The sequence below is a fragment of the Mauremys reevesii genome, linkage group 5 (genome assembly GCF_016161935.1).
Source record: "Mauremys reevesii isolate NIE-2019 linkage group 5, ASM1616193v1, whole genome shotgun sequence".
NCBI lineage: Eukaryota > Metazoa > Chordata > Testudines > Geoemydidae > Mauremys > Mauremys reevesii.
In genome coordinates, this window is record NC_052627.1 from 9,723,033 (window position 1) to 9,741,882 (window position 18,850).

General features: G+C 49.1%; 1 protein-coding gene across 2 annotated transcripts; it reads right to left on the reverse strand.

Annotated features, from left to right (window-relative positions):
• Window positions 1-85: 85 nt before the first annotated feature.
• Window positions 86-14,688, reverse strand: LOC120406285 (sulfotransferase 1 family member D1-like). Of its 2 annotated transcripts, none has more exons than XM_039540856.1 (8): window positions 14,610-14,688; window positions 11,388-11,536; window positions 11,179-11,304; window positions 9,698-9,795; window positions 9,320-9,446; window positions 8,196-8,290; window positions 3,409-3,589; window positions 86-2,065 (listed from the first exon to the last, which is right to left on the reverse strand). In XM_039540856.1, exons 2-8 carry the CDS (start codon window positions 11,524-11,526, stop codon window positions 1,953-1,955), a joined length of 879 nt encoding a protein of 292 aa, XP_039396790.1. In that variant the 5' UTR covers window positions 11,527-11,536; window positions 14,610-14,688; the 3' UTR covers window positions 86-1,952. The 2 variants fall into 2 exon arrangements, with proteins under 2 accessions (XP_039396790.1, XP_039396791.1); XM_039540857.1 differs by lacking the exon at window positions 14,610-14,688 and adding an exon at window positions 13,511-13,638.
• Window positions 14,689-18,850: the final 4,162 nt, after the last annotated feature.

The following is an 18,850-nucleotide window of genomic DNA, read 5'->3' on the forward strand; positions in this document are numbered from 1 at the left end:
GGAGAGGGTGTGTTTTCACACCCTGCTGCAGCGCTGCAAATTTGCAAGTGTAGCCAAGGCCTCAGTGACTCAGAAGTACACGTTCAGCGGGACATTGCTCCTAAGTCACTTCAGTGCTTTTAATAATAAGCTCCAGCACTCTATTCTATTCTTATATAGGTTTTTATAGGTATCTGAGCACCTTCCAGTAGTGCATTAAGCATCACCATCCCCATGATACAGAAGGGAAAAACTGAGACACAAGGTGGGATTTTGCAGCTGGGATGGGGAGGTGCCAAGGTAGCTTAAAATTGTTTCAGGAGCCAGAGTGGCCCCTGGCGTAAGTCAGAGTAGCTCTAATTTATGGCAGCAGCACAAAAATCTCATCAACAGAACAGTTATCAGACTTGGCTAAGGTTACACAGCAGGTCATTGTCAGAGTGCAGGTCACTTTACTCCCAGTCCAGAGCTCTAGCCACTGAACCTCACTGCTGCCACGTATGCTCTTCTAGTTATTAACCATTTTATTACATTGTGCGGAGCCTTTTTTAAAAATCAGCATCACATTTGCTATCCTGCAATCATCTGGTACATAGGCTGATTTAAGTAAACCACAGCTAGTAGTTCTGCAATTTATTTGAGTTCCTTCAGAACTCTTGGGTGAATGTCGTCTGGTCCTGGTGATTTATTACTGTTTAATTTATCAATTTGTCCTGAAACCTCTTCTACAGACACCTCAATCAATAGTTCCTCGGATTTGCCACCTAAAAAGAACGGCTCAGATGTGGAGATCTCCCCCTCATCCTCTTCAGTGAAAACCAATTCAAACATTAATTTAGCTTCTCTGCCAGAGCCTTGTCATCTCTGAGTGCTCCTTTAGCAACACAATCATCCAGTGGATCCACTGACTGTTTGGTGGGATTTCTGCTTCTGATGTACTTTTTTTGCTGTTAGTTTTTGTGTACTTAGCTAGTTGCTCTTCAAGTTCTTTCTTGGTCTGTTATATTATACATTTACACTTGACTTGCCTGAGTTTATGCTTCTTTCTATTTTCCTCACTAGGACTTAAATTTCCAGTTTTTAAAGGATACCTTTTAGCCTCTAATCATCTCTTTTATTCAGCTGCTTAAGCATGGTGGAATTTTTTTGGTCCTTTTACTGCCTCAGTTATGGTGCTTTTAAATAGTCTCCATGCAGTTTGCAGGCATTTCCCACTTGTAACTGTTCCTTTTAATTGCCATCTAATTGCCTTTTAATTCCTCATTTTTGTGTAGTTACCTGTTTTGAAGTAAAATGCTATTGTGGTGGGTTTCTTTGGCATTTCTCCCCCTCCAAGAATGTTAAATTTCATTACATCATTGTCGCTATTACTGAGACGTTCAGCTATATTTACCTCTCTTGGCCATATTCTGTGCTCCACTTAGGATTAAAATCAAGAATTGCCTCTCCCCTTGAGGGTTCCAGGACAAGCTGAACCAAGACACAGTCATTTAATGTGTCTAGAAATTTTACCTCTGCATCCCTTTTTGAGATGCCATGTACCCAGTCAATAAGAGGACAGTTGAAATTATTATTGGGTTTTCTGTCTTCACAGCCTCTCTAAACTCTGTCAAAGTCACCATCGCCTTCCTGGTCAGGTGGTCAGTAGCATATTCCTACTGCTATACTCGGATTATTCAAACATGAAATTTCTATCCATAGAGATTCTATGGTTCAGTTTAATTCATTTTAGATTTTTACTTTACTTGACTATGCTGTCTTTCACATATAGTGCCACTCCCCCACCAGCTCTGTCATTCATATATATTTTGTACCCTCGTATTATCGCAAATCCACTGATTATCCTCATTACACCAAGTTTCCATTATGCCTATTATATCAATATCCTCATTTAAGGCCAGGCACTCTAGTTCACCCATCTTAGTATTTAGACAGCTAGCATTTGTCTGATGAAACATAGGGAAGCCTTTTCTTCATATCTCCATTTGGCATCTGAATGTCGAGCCTTTCATCTGCTCTTTATAATGTGCATCAAATATCTCATTCTGAGCCACGGTGAAGTAATTCTTCCAGTCTCCTGCCATCCCTGATGGGAAGAAAACAAAAGAATGGCTAGTTTATTCTCCACTTCTGGGCTCCTGCCCCACTTCTGAGGTTCTGGTTCTATTATCTTCTTTCCCAAAGATACTCCAAAAGGCCCTAGCATAGCACTGTGGTCCTAAGTCAGGTTTTTGGTGTTCTCTTTGCTTAGATGCTTAACAAGAACAAAGGAGAAAATGTAACAGATCAAAGGGCTGCAAGAGACTTTCAAGTTAAGCAAGTTAAGGTTAGAAGCAGCGGGAAACATGTATTTGAGGTTGATGGGGTTCACACAAACTTTACAGTGTCCTCACTGCTGGGGACTGTGTGTGTGTCGGGAGCAGAGGGGTCCTACGGAACATCTCTTCACACCAGTCATTCATCTCAGGATGTATGATTCATGCACGTACATTCTCCAAACTTCCGAGTGATCTTGGATGCTCAACTTGAGACACCTTTAAGGGTCTCCAATTTTCAGAAAATGCTCAGTACCCACCTTCTAAAACTCAAAACCTTAAAAGGGGTCTCAGGCTGGTCACCCAAAAGCACCAGGAACTTTGGAAAACTTAGGCCAGTGTCTATTTTTCCTTCTCAAGAGAGAAAAGGATCTTTGTATCCAAACAATTGTTTTTAAGATGCATGCAAGAAACACCACCAATAATTAGCACTGTTGAACTGTCAATGGATATTCTGTGCACTCCCAAATTGAGGACGCTGACATCTGTGATCTCTTCCTGCAGGCCACAGTCACATATTAACTCAGGTCCAGGCATGGCAAATCACTAATGTTATTTGTATTGCACCTGAAGTCCCGCACTGGGGTAAGTACTGTACGCAGACATAGTATGAGACAAACTGTGCCTGGAGGAGTTTATAGTGTAAACGAACAAGGGCACTTCCTTCTGGATATCCCCATTTTGCAGATGGCAAAAGTGAGGCACATGGAAATCAAGGCCCACTTCCTCAAAGATATTTAGGCTCCCAATAGCCGTTGATTTCAGGGCCTCAGAGACTTGCCCAATGCCAGATGGCGAGTTAATATTAGAGCAGGAAACAGAACTCGCATTTCCTGAAGCCCCAGTTAGTGCCAAAACCACAAGATCAATCATGCTCTCCAGAGTGCTACACCAGGATCTGCATGCTAGAAACTAAACAGGAGAACCTTCCTTATGGTCATTTATCTGAGCTGGGCCTTCCATATGCAGCTCCACCATTAACTGGGCTTGGCTCACAGAGAAAAACACTGACCCTGGGAATTTCCCTTCCTGTGAAAGTGGAATCAGGAGCTAGTAAGAATTGTAGAAAACAGTTCCTGCTGTTATCTTATGGCTTTTCCTGTAAACCTCTTACCTTTCCTCATGAATGGAGACACACTGTGGTCCATAGCCCAGACTGGCATCATTTCATAGTTAGCAGTGGGATTCTTCTTCATCTCCTGGAAGGAGGTATGGTGGAGGATTTTATTCACCACTTCCTCCTTCAGGTCCTTTCCCAGAAACTGGAGCACCTTCTCTATTTCGCGCTTTGGGTCCTGCAGAGAGACAGGCAGACAGACTCTCAGGTGGTGAGACATGATGAAGGATAATATGTTACTGAGCAGAAGTTTTCCTAGCCACTCTTGGATGTGTTGGTAGAATGTGACACATCTTTCTTGTATTCATTTGGGACCTAATCCAGAGACCAGTGGGTTATGGAGTAGGCCTCTGATGAGCAAAGAGCAGCTCTTTTAATGAGTGATGCATCATAATGTAAGCGGGGGAATGGTCCCGCTATTGTGGGGAACTTTCCTGGCTTCTGTGCTACCCCGGTGAAGTGGGCTAGCGAAAGGATCTGAGTCCTCGCTCCCACTTCCTTTACCCAGAGGCCTCCCTGCCCTTGAGGACTCTCCTGTCTGGCAGAGTTCTCGTAGCCCCAACAAGACTGGGCCCAGGATTCCTGGGGGGCTCAACCCCCAACCCTGCTGTGGCCACCTAGGACAGGGGCTAAGGTGTCCCCACTCCGGGGTACCCTCTCTGCACTGGGCACCTCCCTGACCCACTGATTATTCCATACAATTTAAAGCAAATACAAGTTGTTTACTTAACAATTAATTTAAAGAAAAGAATAAGAAAAAATGGAAAAGGTTACAGGAAAACACATCACCCTGCTCTGTGGCAGGGAACATTACAAACAGTGTCTCTGGACATCAAAGCACTTTGCAGTCTGTTCCTCGTAGGTCCCAGGCCGCCTTCTCCGGCCCTGGCTGTGCTGCAGTTATGCTGCCGGTTAGACACTTGCAATGGTGACCGCACACCTCCAGGCTTTGGGTGGTGGGACCCTTCTTCCCAGTGCCAGCCCCCCAGTCAGGTTAAGATCCCCCTCCCAGCCTGGCCTGCATGGAACCTTGGCTGGGGTGTCTTCCTGCGCTGGGCCCTTTTACCAAGGTTCCCCCCTTGGCTGGCCCCAGTTGCTCACCACACCTGGCTCTCTGGCTGCAGCTCTGCTCCCAGCACAGGATCTGCTCTCTCTGGGCTGTGCCTCTGGCTGCAGCTCCGCTCCCAGCACAGGGTCTGCTCTCTCTGCGCTGCGCCTGTGGCTCTCTGGCTGCAGCTCCGCTCCCAGCACAGGGTCTGCTCTCTCTGCGCTGCGCCTGTGGCTCTCTGGCTGCAGCTCTGCTCCCAGCACAGGGTCTGCTCTCTCTGGGCTGTGCCTCTGGCTCTCTGGCTGCAGCTCCGCTCCCAGCACAGGATCTGCTCTCCCTGGGATGTGCCTCTGGCTCTCTGGCTGCAGCTCTGGCCCTTCTGGATCTGGCCTGGCTCTGTTCTCCAGCTCAGCTTGGGCCCCTGCTTCCTCCTTAGCTCGGCCCCACTCTGTCTGACTCCGGCACATTCCTGCTCACACGGAGGACGGGACCCACCCTGGCCTTCTGTCTCCCTGATTAGCCGGCCTGCCCTGTCAATCAGGCTGACCTGGAGCATTGGCCTCTTGTCATTGTTCCTGGGGACTGTCAGTCTCAGGGTCTTGATTTGCCATCAATCCCTCCCCGTTTAGTGCTGGGAGCTAGCAGCCAAAACACCCCCACTGAATGTTAGTAAGGGGGCAACAGTCCCCTTACAATAATAACCAATGATTTCTAGAGCCCAGAAAAACTTTTGAAAAAAAGGATCAGCAAAGGCTTGCTATCCTGTACAACCAACTTTAAACAAAACACTCCATTTACCAAGTGGGCTGCTACATACAGTACTAATACCACACTAGCATTCTAGAAGCAGAGCATATAAATTCATAGAATCAGTGAAGAGAGGAGGGGCAGGGGAAAAAAAATCAGAAGCCCATTGTAAATATTAAAAGTAAATTGCTTTAATCTGAGATCTCACAGAAAGGGCATTAATTAAGCTTCTAAAGTTCTAGCACTGATAGTCATATGAAATGGCCTCCCCTTTTAAAGGCAGAGACGGAAGCTAGCCGAAACCTTTAAACAAAATTCTCACCAGCCCTAAACTCTAACTTCAGCCTAACTGCAGCTCAGCTATATAATCTCTTGGCTCCATCCCGTACTGGTTTTAGGCAATCAGCCACTTCTACATACTTTTTTATTCTTTTGAGTGTGCCTGTTGTATTCCCCCCTCTCCCCCCCCCCCTTTTAAAACACCTTTCCATCTTGTTTTCTGTAGCCAGGAGGAAAAAGGGGCCCCTCACCAACAAACCACCCAAAATCCAAAACAACCAAAGTTAGAACAAACCAACCAAGTAATATTAATCGGTTCCCTACTCTTCAATGAGAAGCTGCAGTGTGGCCTTCCCTGAAATGCTGCAGTCCTAGCACCAGGGGGTGCTGGGGAAAGGTATAAATAGCAGCCCTTAGGCCTGGTCTACACTAAGGGATGGGGTCGAACTAGGGTACGCAAGTTCAGCTACGCGAATAGCGTAGCTGAACTCGAAGTACCCTAGTTCGACTGACTTACCCGTCCAGACACGGCGGGGTCGAACTCCGCGGCTCCAAGGTCGACTCCGCCACCGCCGTTCGTGGTGGTGGAGTTCCGGAGTCGACCGGAGCGCGCGGGGAGTTCAAACCATCGTGTCTTGATTAGATGTGATAGTTCGAACTCCGAGAAGTCGAACTCACCGCGTCGACCCGGACGGTGAGTATAGACCTACCCTTAGAAACCCCCTGCCTCATATGACCTTAAGTGGAGTCTAGTAGCCCATGGCTAGTATTGTAGCTGCTTCTGGTTCCAGTGAGAACTCAACCCAAACCCCTTGCCTTAAGGTAAGAATAGCTAAAGCTTCTCTACACACACACACAAAATTACCAGCATAGCTATGCAGGTAAAACTCCCTGTATACACACTCCCATCCCAGGCTTTCCCCAAGATAAGCCCTAAGTGTCTACTTTTGAGAGATAATGAAGCCAGGTCTGCAGTTTGCAGCCTGCAGTGGAGTGAGTGAGTGGTTGGTTGGTTGGTTTTCTTTCTTTCTTAAGTTATAGCCAACTCAAGGGCTTTAATACAACCAGCTTCACCTGCCAAATAGATTTCAGCTGCATTCACCCCTGCACAGAACATTATGGATGTAATTGTACAACTGCCAGCAATCTCGCTCAGTGGGTGTACACAGAGATCTTCCGGTGGTATATCAACTCATCTAGACGTTTGCCTAATTTTACAACAGGCTACATAAAAAGCACTAGCAAAGTCAGTACAACCGAAAATTTCATACAGACAAAAGGAGAAAGTAAGTAATTTTTTTAGTAATGGTGCGTGGTGACACTTTTATATTTTTATGTCTCATTTTGCAAGCAAGTAGGTTTTTAAGTGAGGTGAAACTTGGGGTACACAAGACAAATCCGACTCCTGAAAGTGAGTCCAGTAGTCTGGAAACCACTGATCTAGAGCTCCGTATTTAGGTGTGTAAATAGGAGCTGGTTTTTTCTGGAAATCTAGTCGCTGTTGTGGGTGCGCTTTTGAAACTCTTGCCTTAAGTGACTCTGATGCAGAATGGAACAGACCTAAAGCCCCCCTGACTCCCTTCCTGTACTTAGTCACCAAACTACCCTGTGTTCCCCCTCAGCACTTCAGTGTGTAAAATCTATGACCATGTGTGTTCGTTGTGATGCTGTCTGTCTGAATGCAAAGATGCGAGACATGAGACTATTTAAGGATGGCTCAAATATGAATTAAAGATCCATTAGACTCCTAATATGTCACTGACTCAGGCTAAGCCTGGTACCTCCTTCCTCTTTGTTAGTGCTCTGGGTGCAAAAGAGAACAGGCTGGGGAAGAACCCTGTTGATTGATTTGCCTGGTGGTGGTGATTTGCCTGGTGGTGGGAGCTCACTAAGAGGGACAGGATGTGTGTGTTGGCAGGGGGCTTATTGTGTTACCTAGAAGATGAGAGGAGGGTCTTGGTCCCTCCGTCCCCTCCTAGTTCTACCTTCTCTTGGGGTTGATAGGGGCACAAAAGGGAGTGTTTATGGACCAGACTTAAATCAGGTCTGGGGAAAAGCCAGAGTCGTTGCTTTCTAAACCAATGGGACATGAGCCATCTAGCAGTTTAGGGATTGTTTACCATATTATTATAAGAAGCTAAGGGGCAGGTTAAAATGAATCATGGCTTGGATCAACTGAATCCACTGTCATACCTATGGGTGGCACTGGCAGCCATAGGCACGAAGTTTGGGGCTGTGGCCTCGCTGCCTTAGTTCCGCACTGAACGTGGCTGGTTCCGGCATTGTTTTGTCAATATTCCAGATAGACGTCAATGTGCCTCAGAGCCAAATGCAAAGTATTGTCCCACTGGGTGTAGTAAAATAGGCGACTTCAGCACCACCCCTCCACTCCTAACGATGCCAGTGTTGCAAATGGACATGCAGGGGAGGAACGATGAATTTCTGGACTGGCACTCCGGACATGTGGGTTCAACTCCCGGGTCTGTGACAGATTCCCTCTAGGCAAATCACTTAATCTGTCAGTATCTCAGTTCAACAGGAGTAACACTGCTGCCCTCCCATCAGGCGTGTTGTGAGGCTACACTCGTTAATGATTGGGACATGCTCAGATAGGACAGTGAGGGGAGCTCTACACATACCTAGATAGATGTTAAAATCACCCTCCTTCCTTAGCGAAAGGGGCATCTGGTCATTGCTTCCCCTTCCTCACCTTTTTCATGTCCTCGTAGAACATGTACAGAATTCGATAGGCCTTTTTCTTCTCCCACCAGCCTTTGACATGATCGTACCAGGATCCATAAGCCACTTCATCCAGATTGAAACAAGCAACAAAGAAAAGGAGGAGAGAGACATCACAGCTAGTACTGAGTGTCACAGGGGACGTGAGCTGTTAGGTTATTATACCAGTCTCCCAGCAGGAGGCTGGGAGCCCCATTGCTTGGGACATTTAAAACCAGGCTGGACAGAAGTGTGGACTGTGTGCTATGTACACTAATCCTGCCCAGGGGCAGGGGTGGGTGGGATGAACTGCTAGTCCTTTTTCTTCAATAACCAGCTGGAATTTTTAAAGGCATCTAAGGGTATGTTGTCTGGCCAGGGGTTTTGTCTAGTTAGACTGTGCCATCTGGGGAGGAGCCATGTTGTTCTCTGTGTGTGCGTGGTGCCTTCGTGGAGCTGTTGGGCCCCACTGCATTATTATTTTGGCCTCAACAAGGCTTTGCAAACTCCTCTTCTAAGGAGTGTGTAAACGTTCTGGTGGGTTTGGAGTCTTGGCCCCAGGCCAGAAACGGAAACATTCGGGCTCTGCTCCTGAAGGGGGAGGATTGTGAGGGCACTGAGTATAGTAACAATGATTTCTGTTACAGTAGCCCTGTGTGATTCCCTCGTGTTAGGTACCGTACACACACAGTGAGAGACAGCCCCTACCCCCAAGAGCTCACAATCTAATTAGATAAGACAAGGCGGGAGGGCAAATGGAGTCACAGAGCGGTGACTGGCCCAAGGTCACACAGGGAGGTGAAGTGACTGGCCTAAGGTCACCCAGCAAGTAAGTGGCAGAGCCGGGACTAGACCCCAGGTCATTTCAGTTCTAGTCCTGTGCCCTATCCACTGAACCATGTTGCCATGGCCTAATGTTCACAAACTGCACTAAGGAACTCACCGTCCTGTCAGGCTCTGAAGAGCCAGGGGAAGTCATTGACACTGGACCTTTAGAGCCCAACTGAATAACATATCCCTGGATTCCTGCCCAGGGGGCGAAGGGAGAATTGCTTTTCTGTTGTTTACGATCTTATACCACACCTGTTACTGTGGTGTCTGAGAGGTTACTCCTACCTTTCCCAGCCATAAACTTCCCCAGGAACTCATCCCAGGTGCCGGGGTCTGGATGCATCTTTGCCATCAGGTAGAAATGGTAATAAGAGACAGCCACATCCTTGGCATTTCGGGCAAGGTAGATCATCTGCAGGACAGAAAAGGGAATGCAGTGCAGTCTGAATTAGCAGGGACTGCGACCTGACCCCCTGCATAGGTCTGGAAGAGATTTCCCCTGCTCCAGTACAAACACCATCACTGCACAACTGGCATATGAATTATGGGGAGGTTGCCTTTCTGAGGTGTTGGGCACTGGATGCTGCTGGAACCAGGAGGCAGGCCTCGGTGCGTTGACAGATGACAATTCCTGCATCACCATGTCTCTCTGGAGCTGGTTACCTTGCAGTCCTGCTCCCAGAAGGAGACGGGGAGGAGCTGAACTGGGAGGTGGGTCTTCACTAGCCGAGGCGATGGCATCATAGCCAGCTGCTCTGTGCCTGGAAAACACACAGGGGTTAAAGGTATCATCTGGAGCACCTGGCACGTCCTGAATGAACAGCTTGCGCTCACTGGAGAATGAATCTGCACTTCCTGCCTCTTCCTTTCATGATGCCTAGAAAGAGGGAGATGTGGCTAAATGCCCCCCACCCCCATCCTAACTCTCCTGTGGCTGGCAGCCTTCTCGTGCATAACCGCTGCACCTGAATCTTTGATCAGCTCCACTGATTTGTTCATTGCAGCCACCAGTCCAAATTTACCTTCTCTCTTTAAAACCCTCCATGGAACCACTTCAGCTTGTCTCTTGGACCCTGCCTGTCCCTCTGCTGTCCTGCCCTGTCCCTCTGCCCATTTAGCTCTGGTTTCCTCTGTGATGCGCCAAACAATCCTGTAACTGGTGGTGCAGATTCACTCTCTTGGCAACTGCTGCTGGCTAGAATGACTTTCCTGCATCTCTCCGCCTCATTCAAGAGGGCCTCTCTCATTTCAGATCTCATCCTGGCCGACTACTCTTTAGTTAAGCACTGGAACAGGTCACCAAGGGAGGCTGTCGAATCCCCACCTTTGGAGGTTTTAAGAATGAGTTAGACAAAGACCTATCAAGGATGATTTAAGTATACTTGGTCCTGCCTCTGCACAGGGAGGTGGACTAGAAGGCCTGTCAAAGTGCCTTCCAGCCCAACATTTCTATGATTAGTAGCAGCAAAAGGAAAAATAAATTATGATTATTTATATAGCACTGCCAGTGCTTTGCAGACATGACGGGGTCTCTGAGCCTAAGAGTTTACAGTCTATCTACACACAGGTAGAGACTTGGGCTAGGATGGGAACAAAAGCAGCATAATTGTCCCTTACTCCATTTAAACATTTCACATGAGAATCACAGCGAGAGAGCTGCTTTCTTCTGACACGGAACAAGGAACTCCACCAGAATAAGCTAAACCTAAGGCTGTGTCCCTAATGCTGCTCTCTTTCACTCTAGAGTTTCTGGCTTCCGGCTACAGATTCAAAGAAGCAGAACACACATCGCACACTAGTGCTGCAACATTTTTCTACTGACTTTGTTTTTCTGTGGTGAGGAGCAGGATTAATAAGCAGGAAACAAATGAGTTTTAAGGCAGGCTTTGGGGGAGAATGGGATAATGTGATGCTGGCTGGGTCAGGGAAGGTGTTCCTGGCTCTATAATTGCGTGTTTAACCCTGTAAAGCATGTTGGTGTACAGTTCGTACAAAGACACTATAAAACCAGCTGCCTTGTTGTAGAGGCTGAATTACATACAGTATTAGAATCAGTCCAGAGACAGCATTCCTACTTCTCTTCCTTCCATGGCTCCTGTGGGAGGGGACTCGTGCATTTGTCTGCTCTCCTGTACAACACTTACCACTTAGGAGTTCAGGGCAGCTCATTTCCATGAAAGGGACTCGATTGAAAATTGCATCCCGTTTACATTTCCCCTCGTCCCCGTCGTTGTAAATCATGTCCACGATTTCACTAATCCAGGTGGTGCCTGAAACATAGATTGAAAGGCAGCATTTCAGAGGTAAGCGTATTCTGTCTCCTGCTATTTACATACACTCTTATTTTACTTGCCTGATTTCGGGTAGGTGGAAATGAGAAGGTCGTCTGGCCTGGCCTGGAATGATTCCACCTGGGCCCACTTCTCCACAAAAGACCGGTAGAGGGGAATTTCATGGATAACCTCTAATTCCTGCCTTGACAAATGTTCCATGTTGGGAGGGCTGAGTTAAGGTGAAGAAAAAAGGGGTTAAATGGCTCTCATTATTTGCATGATAACTGTATGGAAGACATTCCTGCACATCCTGGGAACTAACATTGGTTTCCAAGAGGTGGGGGTGGTAGAATTCCATTTGTATTGATTTCTGTATTCTCTCTTACATGAATCAATATACTTTGCAACTTCTAAACAAAACAAACAAACAAAACCCAGGAAACTGTAAGAGTTACGACTGGAAGTGTTCCACTGGAGCCCAGTGTAGATTTATTTTATTTAAATTTTGTAACGTGGTATTACACCACCATGGGTTCAGCTCTGGCGGCAACAGTTTCAAGCTTAACAGTGAAAGTCACCTATGCTACTTGCTTTAGATTTAGAGTCTCTAGGGCAGTGGTGGGCGGCCTGCGGCCCATAGACTGCACGGGGCCTGTCAGGGTAATCCACTGGCGGGCTGTGAGACAGTGTTTACATTGACCATCCACAGGTACAGCCACCCGCAGCTCCCAGTGGCCGCGGTTTGCCTTTCGCAGCCAGTGGGAGCTGTGGGAAGTGGCGCAGGCTGCAGGGACGTGCTCAGTGATGAGTTGCCAAAATCTTAACAACCGGTTCCCTACTGGGTCTTTGGGTTCTTCATTCGCTCCGGGTCTTCAGCAGCACTTCGGCGGCGGGTCCTTCAGTGTCACCGAAGACTCAGAGCGAGTGAATGACCCGCCGCCAAAGTGCCGCCGAAGACTTGGAGCGCCCCCCAGTGAGTAAGCCCCACGTGTTTTTTTTTAAGTTCATCCCTGCTGGAGCCCTGTCAAAACTATTCAAATTGGGCCCCATACTTCCTAAAGCTGGCCCCGCACATCGGGGTTGCAAAATTGTATCAGGGGCCAGGTAGGGAAGGCTATGCCTCCCAAAACAGCTGTCCTCCCCATCCAACACCCCCCCCACATCCTGCCCCCGACTGCCCCCCTCAGAACCTGCAATCCATCAACCCCACCCCTGCTCCTTGTCCCCTGACCACCGACTCCCAAGATCCCCAACTACCCCCAGGTCCCCACTCTCTACCCAACTCGCCCTGCTCCCTGTCCCCTGACTTCCCCGACCCCCTCCACACCCCTGCCCCCTGACAGCCGCCCCGCGAAACTCACTGTTGAATAATAGCTGACTGCATCTCCAAATATAATACGTATGTAACCAATAAGTCAGATTTAATAGTCTTTATTGGATTCTGATATTTATTGCAAAATTGAACTAAGTGCATTGATGAAGCAGTTTTTACAAGCACTAATATGAATTGAAGCTAGCAGTTACATTAATTTAATCTCTGTTCTGTGGATATGATGAAAAGCTTGGCAAGAATTTAGACAGTAGCCATGGCAAATGTTACAGAACACCATCGTGGGGTAAGGGATTATATAGCTACTGCCAGTGGCTGTAAACAAAAGAAATTATGTTTTAACAGTTAGCCAGTGAGAAACTATAGTATTTCCATTATTATACAAACAGGTCTTAAAGTCACTGCCTTTCTTCCTGATATGTTAAAAGCAATTACATTGGTTAATAAAATTCAAAGACAAGTTTTGTTTTTCCTAGTCACAAAGTGTACAGGACAGATCCTCTTTATAATGCTGGGTGATACAGTCTTACCATTATCTCTCCAGCTATTTTTCTATGTAAAACAAGTTACAGATTTAACCCTGTCTGAAACAAAGAGACAGATTAACATGAATAGATAATATAGGCTTTAAAAACAGAACTATAAACTGGAGAAAATGAGGCAAAAATGGAAATGTAGAGGAGAGGATTTTGCTAGGGGATCAGCTGCTATTATTTAGAACATACAGACAGGGAACTCACTGCAACCCTGGGATCCCATCCCTCTCCCCACCCCGCCTCGTCACCCCACAACTCCTCCCCCCACGAGCCTCGTCATCCCCCGATTCCTCCCCCCAGCCCCATCACTCTCTGATTCCTCCTCTCCCCTCCTTACCTTGGGCGCTGCAGGCTGCCAGCTGCAGTCTGATTGCAGCAGCGGTAGCTGCTGCTGGGAGACAGGACACCTCGGCTCTGTGCAGCTGAAGAGCCGAGAGTCCTTTGCTCCAGCGCTACCTTCCCCGGGTTTGCCCCGCAGCTCCCCGATTCCTCCCCCCCCGCCTCGTCACCCCCGATTCCTCCCCTCCAAGTCTCGTCTTACCTTGGGCTCCCGCAGAGTGATTGAATCAGCTCGGGCAGGAGAGCTGCAGTTTGATTCAATCAGCCTGCCGGAGCCCAAGGTAAGAGGAGACTCGGAGGGGAGGAATCGGGGGAGGGGAGGCTCAGGGCATAGGCACCGACTTATATGGGGCTCTGGGGCTTTAGCCCCAGGAATAAATCCCAAGCAGGGGCTCTGCCCCACCAATGTTTTCTCCCCTGCTTGGAGCCAGGGGTGGCTCTAGAAAATAGGCTGCCCCAGGCAGCGCGGTGTGCTGCGCCGCCCTTCCTCGGTCCCGCGGCGGGTCCCCTCTTCCCGCGGCTCCGGTTGAGCTCCCGCGGCAGGTCCACCGGAGCCCCGGGACGAGCGGACCTGCCGCAGGCATGACTGCGGGAGCTCCACCGGAGCCGCGGGAACAGCGGACCTCCCGCGGGCACGGCTGCGGACGGTTCGCGGGTCCGGCGGCTCCGCTTGAGCTGCCGCAGTCATGCCTGCGGGAGGTCCAGCCGAGCCGCGGGACGAGCGCCCCCTCCGCAGTCATGCCTGCGGCAGGTCCGGTCGTCCGCGGCTCCGGTGGACCTCCCGCAGGCATGACTGCGGCAGGTCCACCGGCCCAGCCTGCCGCCCCCTAGATTTGGCCGCCCCAGGCAACAGCTTGGTTTGCTGGTGCCTAGAGCCGCCCCTGCTTGGAGCGCACCCCCCGCCGCCGCCGCCACGGCTGGAGCTTCCCCCCTCCCCGCCCGGCAGGGGCGGCTCTAGGCACCAGCAAAACAAGCTGGTGCCTAGAGCTGGGGCCCCAGCTCATCCTGCCGCTGCGAGCCGAGGAGCGGCCCGTCCCCTGCAGCCGGGGCAGGGCCGCGCTACCGGCTCCGCTTGGGGGAGAGGGATGGCCCCTTACCGGTAGCGCGGCCCCGCCTGGCTGCAGAGGATGGGCCGCTCCTCCTCCGCTTGTTCGCGCCGGGTCCTACACAGCCCGGCAGCAGCTTGGCTGGGGGGGGGCGGGGCTAAGCTCCGCCCCGCTCAGAGCCGCGTGGGGAGGGGGCGGGGCTGGGAGCTCCGGGCCGAGCGGCTCCTCCCCTCACCACGCGGCTCTGAGCGGGGAAGAGCTCAGCCCCCTCCGGGAGCCACGCGGCTGCAGCGCTGTGCAGGGCAGCTTCTCCAGGCGCGCGGTGAGCCGGGGGTAAGCAGCCGGGGCCGGGGGGGTGGCTAAGGGGCAGGGAGTCCCGGGGACCCTCAGGGGGCACAGGTTCTGTGGGGGAGGGGCGGTCAGGGGCCAGGGAAGGGGGGGTGGCGGGGGGGGGTCTCAGGGAGGTGGTTGTCAAGTACCCCCCGACCCCATTACCCCCCAGGCCCAGCCCTGACCCCCAGCTCCAAGCCCAGCCCCTCGGACCTGGGCACACCCCCGGCCCCATCCCCCCACAGCCCTGACCCCAGCTCCGAGCCCAGCCCCTCTGATCCGGACACCCCCTGTACCCATTCCTCCCACAGCCCTGACCCCCAGCTCCGAGCCCAGCCCCTCTGATCCAGACACCCCCTGTACCCATTCCTCCCACAGCCCTGACCCCAGCTCCGAGGCGAGCCCCTCTGAGCCAGACAACCTCCGACCCCATCTCCCCACAGTCCTGAGCCCAGCCCCTGTGAGCCAGGCACCCCCCAGAGCCCAGCTCCCCACCCAGCCCTGGGCAACAGCAGCACCACCTCCAGGCAGTGACAGCCCATTGGCACCAACCATCACCCAGCAACAGCCCATTGTGTAATTGCAAATGTAGACAGACCAGTAAAGCATTTAATGTTTTTAAATAATGTATTTGGTGTATTTTCAAATTATTACAAATTAATTTTCACTAGTTATTTTTTACATTTCCAAATACATGTTACTATAGTATTGCAACTTTTTTTTATGGAAGGGGCCCCCAAAATTGCTTTGCCCCAGGCCCCCTGAATCCTCTGGGCGGCCCTACCCAGTGTGTGTGAGGAGCTGGGGAGGGACGGAAACGGGGTCCCCTGGAGCCGAGCCCGGGCTGCGATGGCGGCGAGGGGCTCCTGGAGTGTGTGAGGAGGTGAGCAGCCGGCTGGGTTCATCAGTACTGAGCAGGTAGCCCCGCAGCCGGAGATCCTTGCCTTCCCTCCTGCCGGGGCTGGGCCAGGGCACCGTGAGGCTGAAGAGCAGCAGGTCCAGGGGGCTCTCCAGGTCCTCGGCTGCCAGCAGCCAGACAGTAAAACAGAAGGTTTATTAGATGACAGGAACACAGTCTAAAACAGAGCTTGTAGGTACAGAAAACAGGACCCTTCAGTCAGGTCCATCTTGGGGGGTGGGGAGCCCAGACCCAAGTTCTGGGCCTCTCCCGATTTCCCCAGCCAGCTCCAAACTGACACTCCCTCCTCTGGCCTCTGTGTCTCTTCCGGACAAGGAGGCCACCTGATCTCTTTGTCCCCAACACCGTCAGTTGGCACTTTGCAGGGGAAACTGAGGCACCCACACAGTATTCAGAGAAAACATTAAGAACATTCCCACTTTGTCACAACAGGTGCAACAAAGTTTAATACTGTATATTAAAGCAGGCAAGTGCTGCTTCTGACTTTCCACTTTTAATTGACCCTTGTAATCTTGTAGTGCTGACGCATTGTAGCTTCATTTTATATCAGCTTACAGGGTGAGAGCGGGGGCGGGGGACACCACCATTTTGGGCCCCACCAAAAATTATACGAACCTGCGGCCTATGGCTCAGGAGGGAGAGGAATTGGGGTGACGAGGTTCGGGGGCTGCGGGGCAAACGGGGGAAGGTAGCGATGGGGCAAAGGACGCTCTAGCTGCACAGAGCGAGGTGTCTTGTCTCCCAGCAGCAGCGGCGGCTGCTGGCTGTATGGTAACCCTAACAACCGGTTCTAAACCAGCTTCTAAATTTAGCAACCGGTTCCTGCTAACCTCTGCTAACGTCTCCAGCTCACCACTGGTCCTGCTGGCCAATGCTTCCCACAGCTCCCATTGGCAGGGAACGACAAACCGATAGTCAATGTAAACGCTGTCTCACGGCCTGCCAGCTGGTTACCCTGACGGGCTGCATGTAGGTTGCCCACCACTGCTCTAGGGACACGCAAAGACCAAGGGTAGTGACCACGCAGACATTCACAAGTCCAAGGTCTGTTCTGTTCTACAAGTTTTATTAAAGTTACAGTTAAAGTGATGATTACCCAGGCATGTAGAAATTCTATACAGACCTAGGCACAAGTTACAAATATAGTTCTACTCACGTCCTTCACAATAGTGTTAGGGTCTGATGGGTCTCTCACGGACTGATCATCAGTAGAGGGATGGTTCCTGCTGGAGTTTCCCATAGGGAGCTCAATTTTCCTAATCTAGGCACCCTCTTTTATAATGTGATTCTGACTATCCGTCATTAGCATTTCTGCACATAGTGCACTCTGCGGTTAGGGCATGTGTTAGAAAAATGTGATTACCAGGTATCTTTGCAATATCACCCATTGGTATATCTTTTCCAGTAATCTTAGGGCATCAGGTTATTCTTTGGTCACTTACTTATATCAGCGTTCCTTAATTCTATGGCTTATGTATGGCTAAGCTAAAATTTTACAGGCCTCAGCCCAGAGGCCTTGCATTTCAACCCTACTTACTTAGATACCTAATACATGAGAATTCCCTCTACATACTCATCAATCTTAAACTTCTATAATCCTACAGTTTAACTCTATTTAGCATACAATGATTATATATAACATAACATGTTAGTTAATTATAACATCACACAATAAATGAACAATAAACTAAAATCATTTTCTACACAAGCTAATGCCCCAGAGCAATATTACTTGTGCTTTGCAAAAATCTAGACTCTTTAAAACAACAGGCACGTTCATGTTGCTGGAAAGGAACAGCTTGATTCCTTGCTGCCATGTAATATTTCTTCATTCATTATCACCCCACGCAACTTGCAGCTTTCACCCAGTGTTAACTGCCTCCTGGGTTTGTTCCATAATGGAACTCTGCTGTTTGATATACTCCTGATTTTATATACTGTTTCTTAAACAGGCAGGATGGTCCAGCAATTAGGGTTCTGGCTGAGACTTGGGAGACCTGGGTTTAATTCTCTGCCACACACTTCCTGTGTGATCTCAGGCAACTCACTTAGCCTCTGTCGTGCCTCAGTTCCCTATCTGTAAAATTAGGATAATAGTGCTGTCCTACCTCACGAGGTGCTAGATTGAAAAGGTGCTTAGATCCTACGGTAATGAGGTCCATATAAGTACTTACCTAGAAAATGTGAGTATGGTTTTGTAAGGATTATGGTTTTAGGGTATATTAGATTATGAGGAAATGTATAGAATTCTGACAGTGTGGTGTCTGAGTGGATCAGAAGAATATTTATAATGCATAGAATTTGAGTGATCTGATTGTTATGAAATGTTAATTATACAGTATTGTAGGGGTAGGTAGGCATAGGCACATTTTTCTTGTGATGCAAATAGCATGCATTTTAAGTGGTTAATGCAAAATGCTTGGATTATAATATGTTGAAATGAATCATTGGAATAGAAGATGGGCTGTTAGAAATGGAATCCTCACAACATCATCTTTTTGTCCTAAGTAAAACTTTCAGGAGCATCATGCAGCTAAAACCCAGTTTAAAAATGTTACACTTATTAAATTAATGTTACCAGTGTGTGTTACCACCCAATCTTCGTTACTACAAAACCAGGTATTCATGTCAATCAGCTTTCGCCATAGCACAAGGAAAAAGAGTTAATAGACACAAATGAGCTTGTTAGAAATAAGACTGAACTTCAAATCCCAAAGTTGCAATGTATGCAAATTAGAAACAGTGTATAAATATATGAATTGATTCTCTTTCTGTTGACCCTGGTGTAAATCAATAGGGCAGATGTTGTAACCATCCTAATTACTTTCTCCTTACTGTTAGTCAGTTCAATCTACAGGGCAGATCCTGGGCTGGTATAAATCAGCGTAACCCCATTGAAGTCAGTGGGTTAGATTCTCAATGGAGCTGTGCTAATGGACACCAGTTGAGAATTTGACCCAGTCTCCTTGCTTTAACTGGACCACAACATTAGCAATTTTATGGAACCTCAGTCAAGCAAAAGCCATCTGGAATGGACAAGATT

Excerpts from the sequence above, each read along its gene's own strand:
- LOC120406285 (XM_039540856.1), bottom strand. The coding sequence starts at position 11,526 with ATGGAACATTTGTCAAGGCAGGAATTAGAGGTTATCCATGAAATTCCC. Across the intron at positions 9,796-11,178 it reads CTGCCCTGAACTCCTAAGTG|GCACAGAGCAGCTGGCTATG; the intron begins GTAAGTGTTGTA and ends TGTGTTTTCCAG. Across the intron at positions 9,447-9,697 it reads TCTGGGAGCAGGACTGCAAG|ATGATCTACCTTGCCCGAAA; the intron begins GTAACCAGCTCC and ends TCTGTCCTGCAG.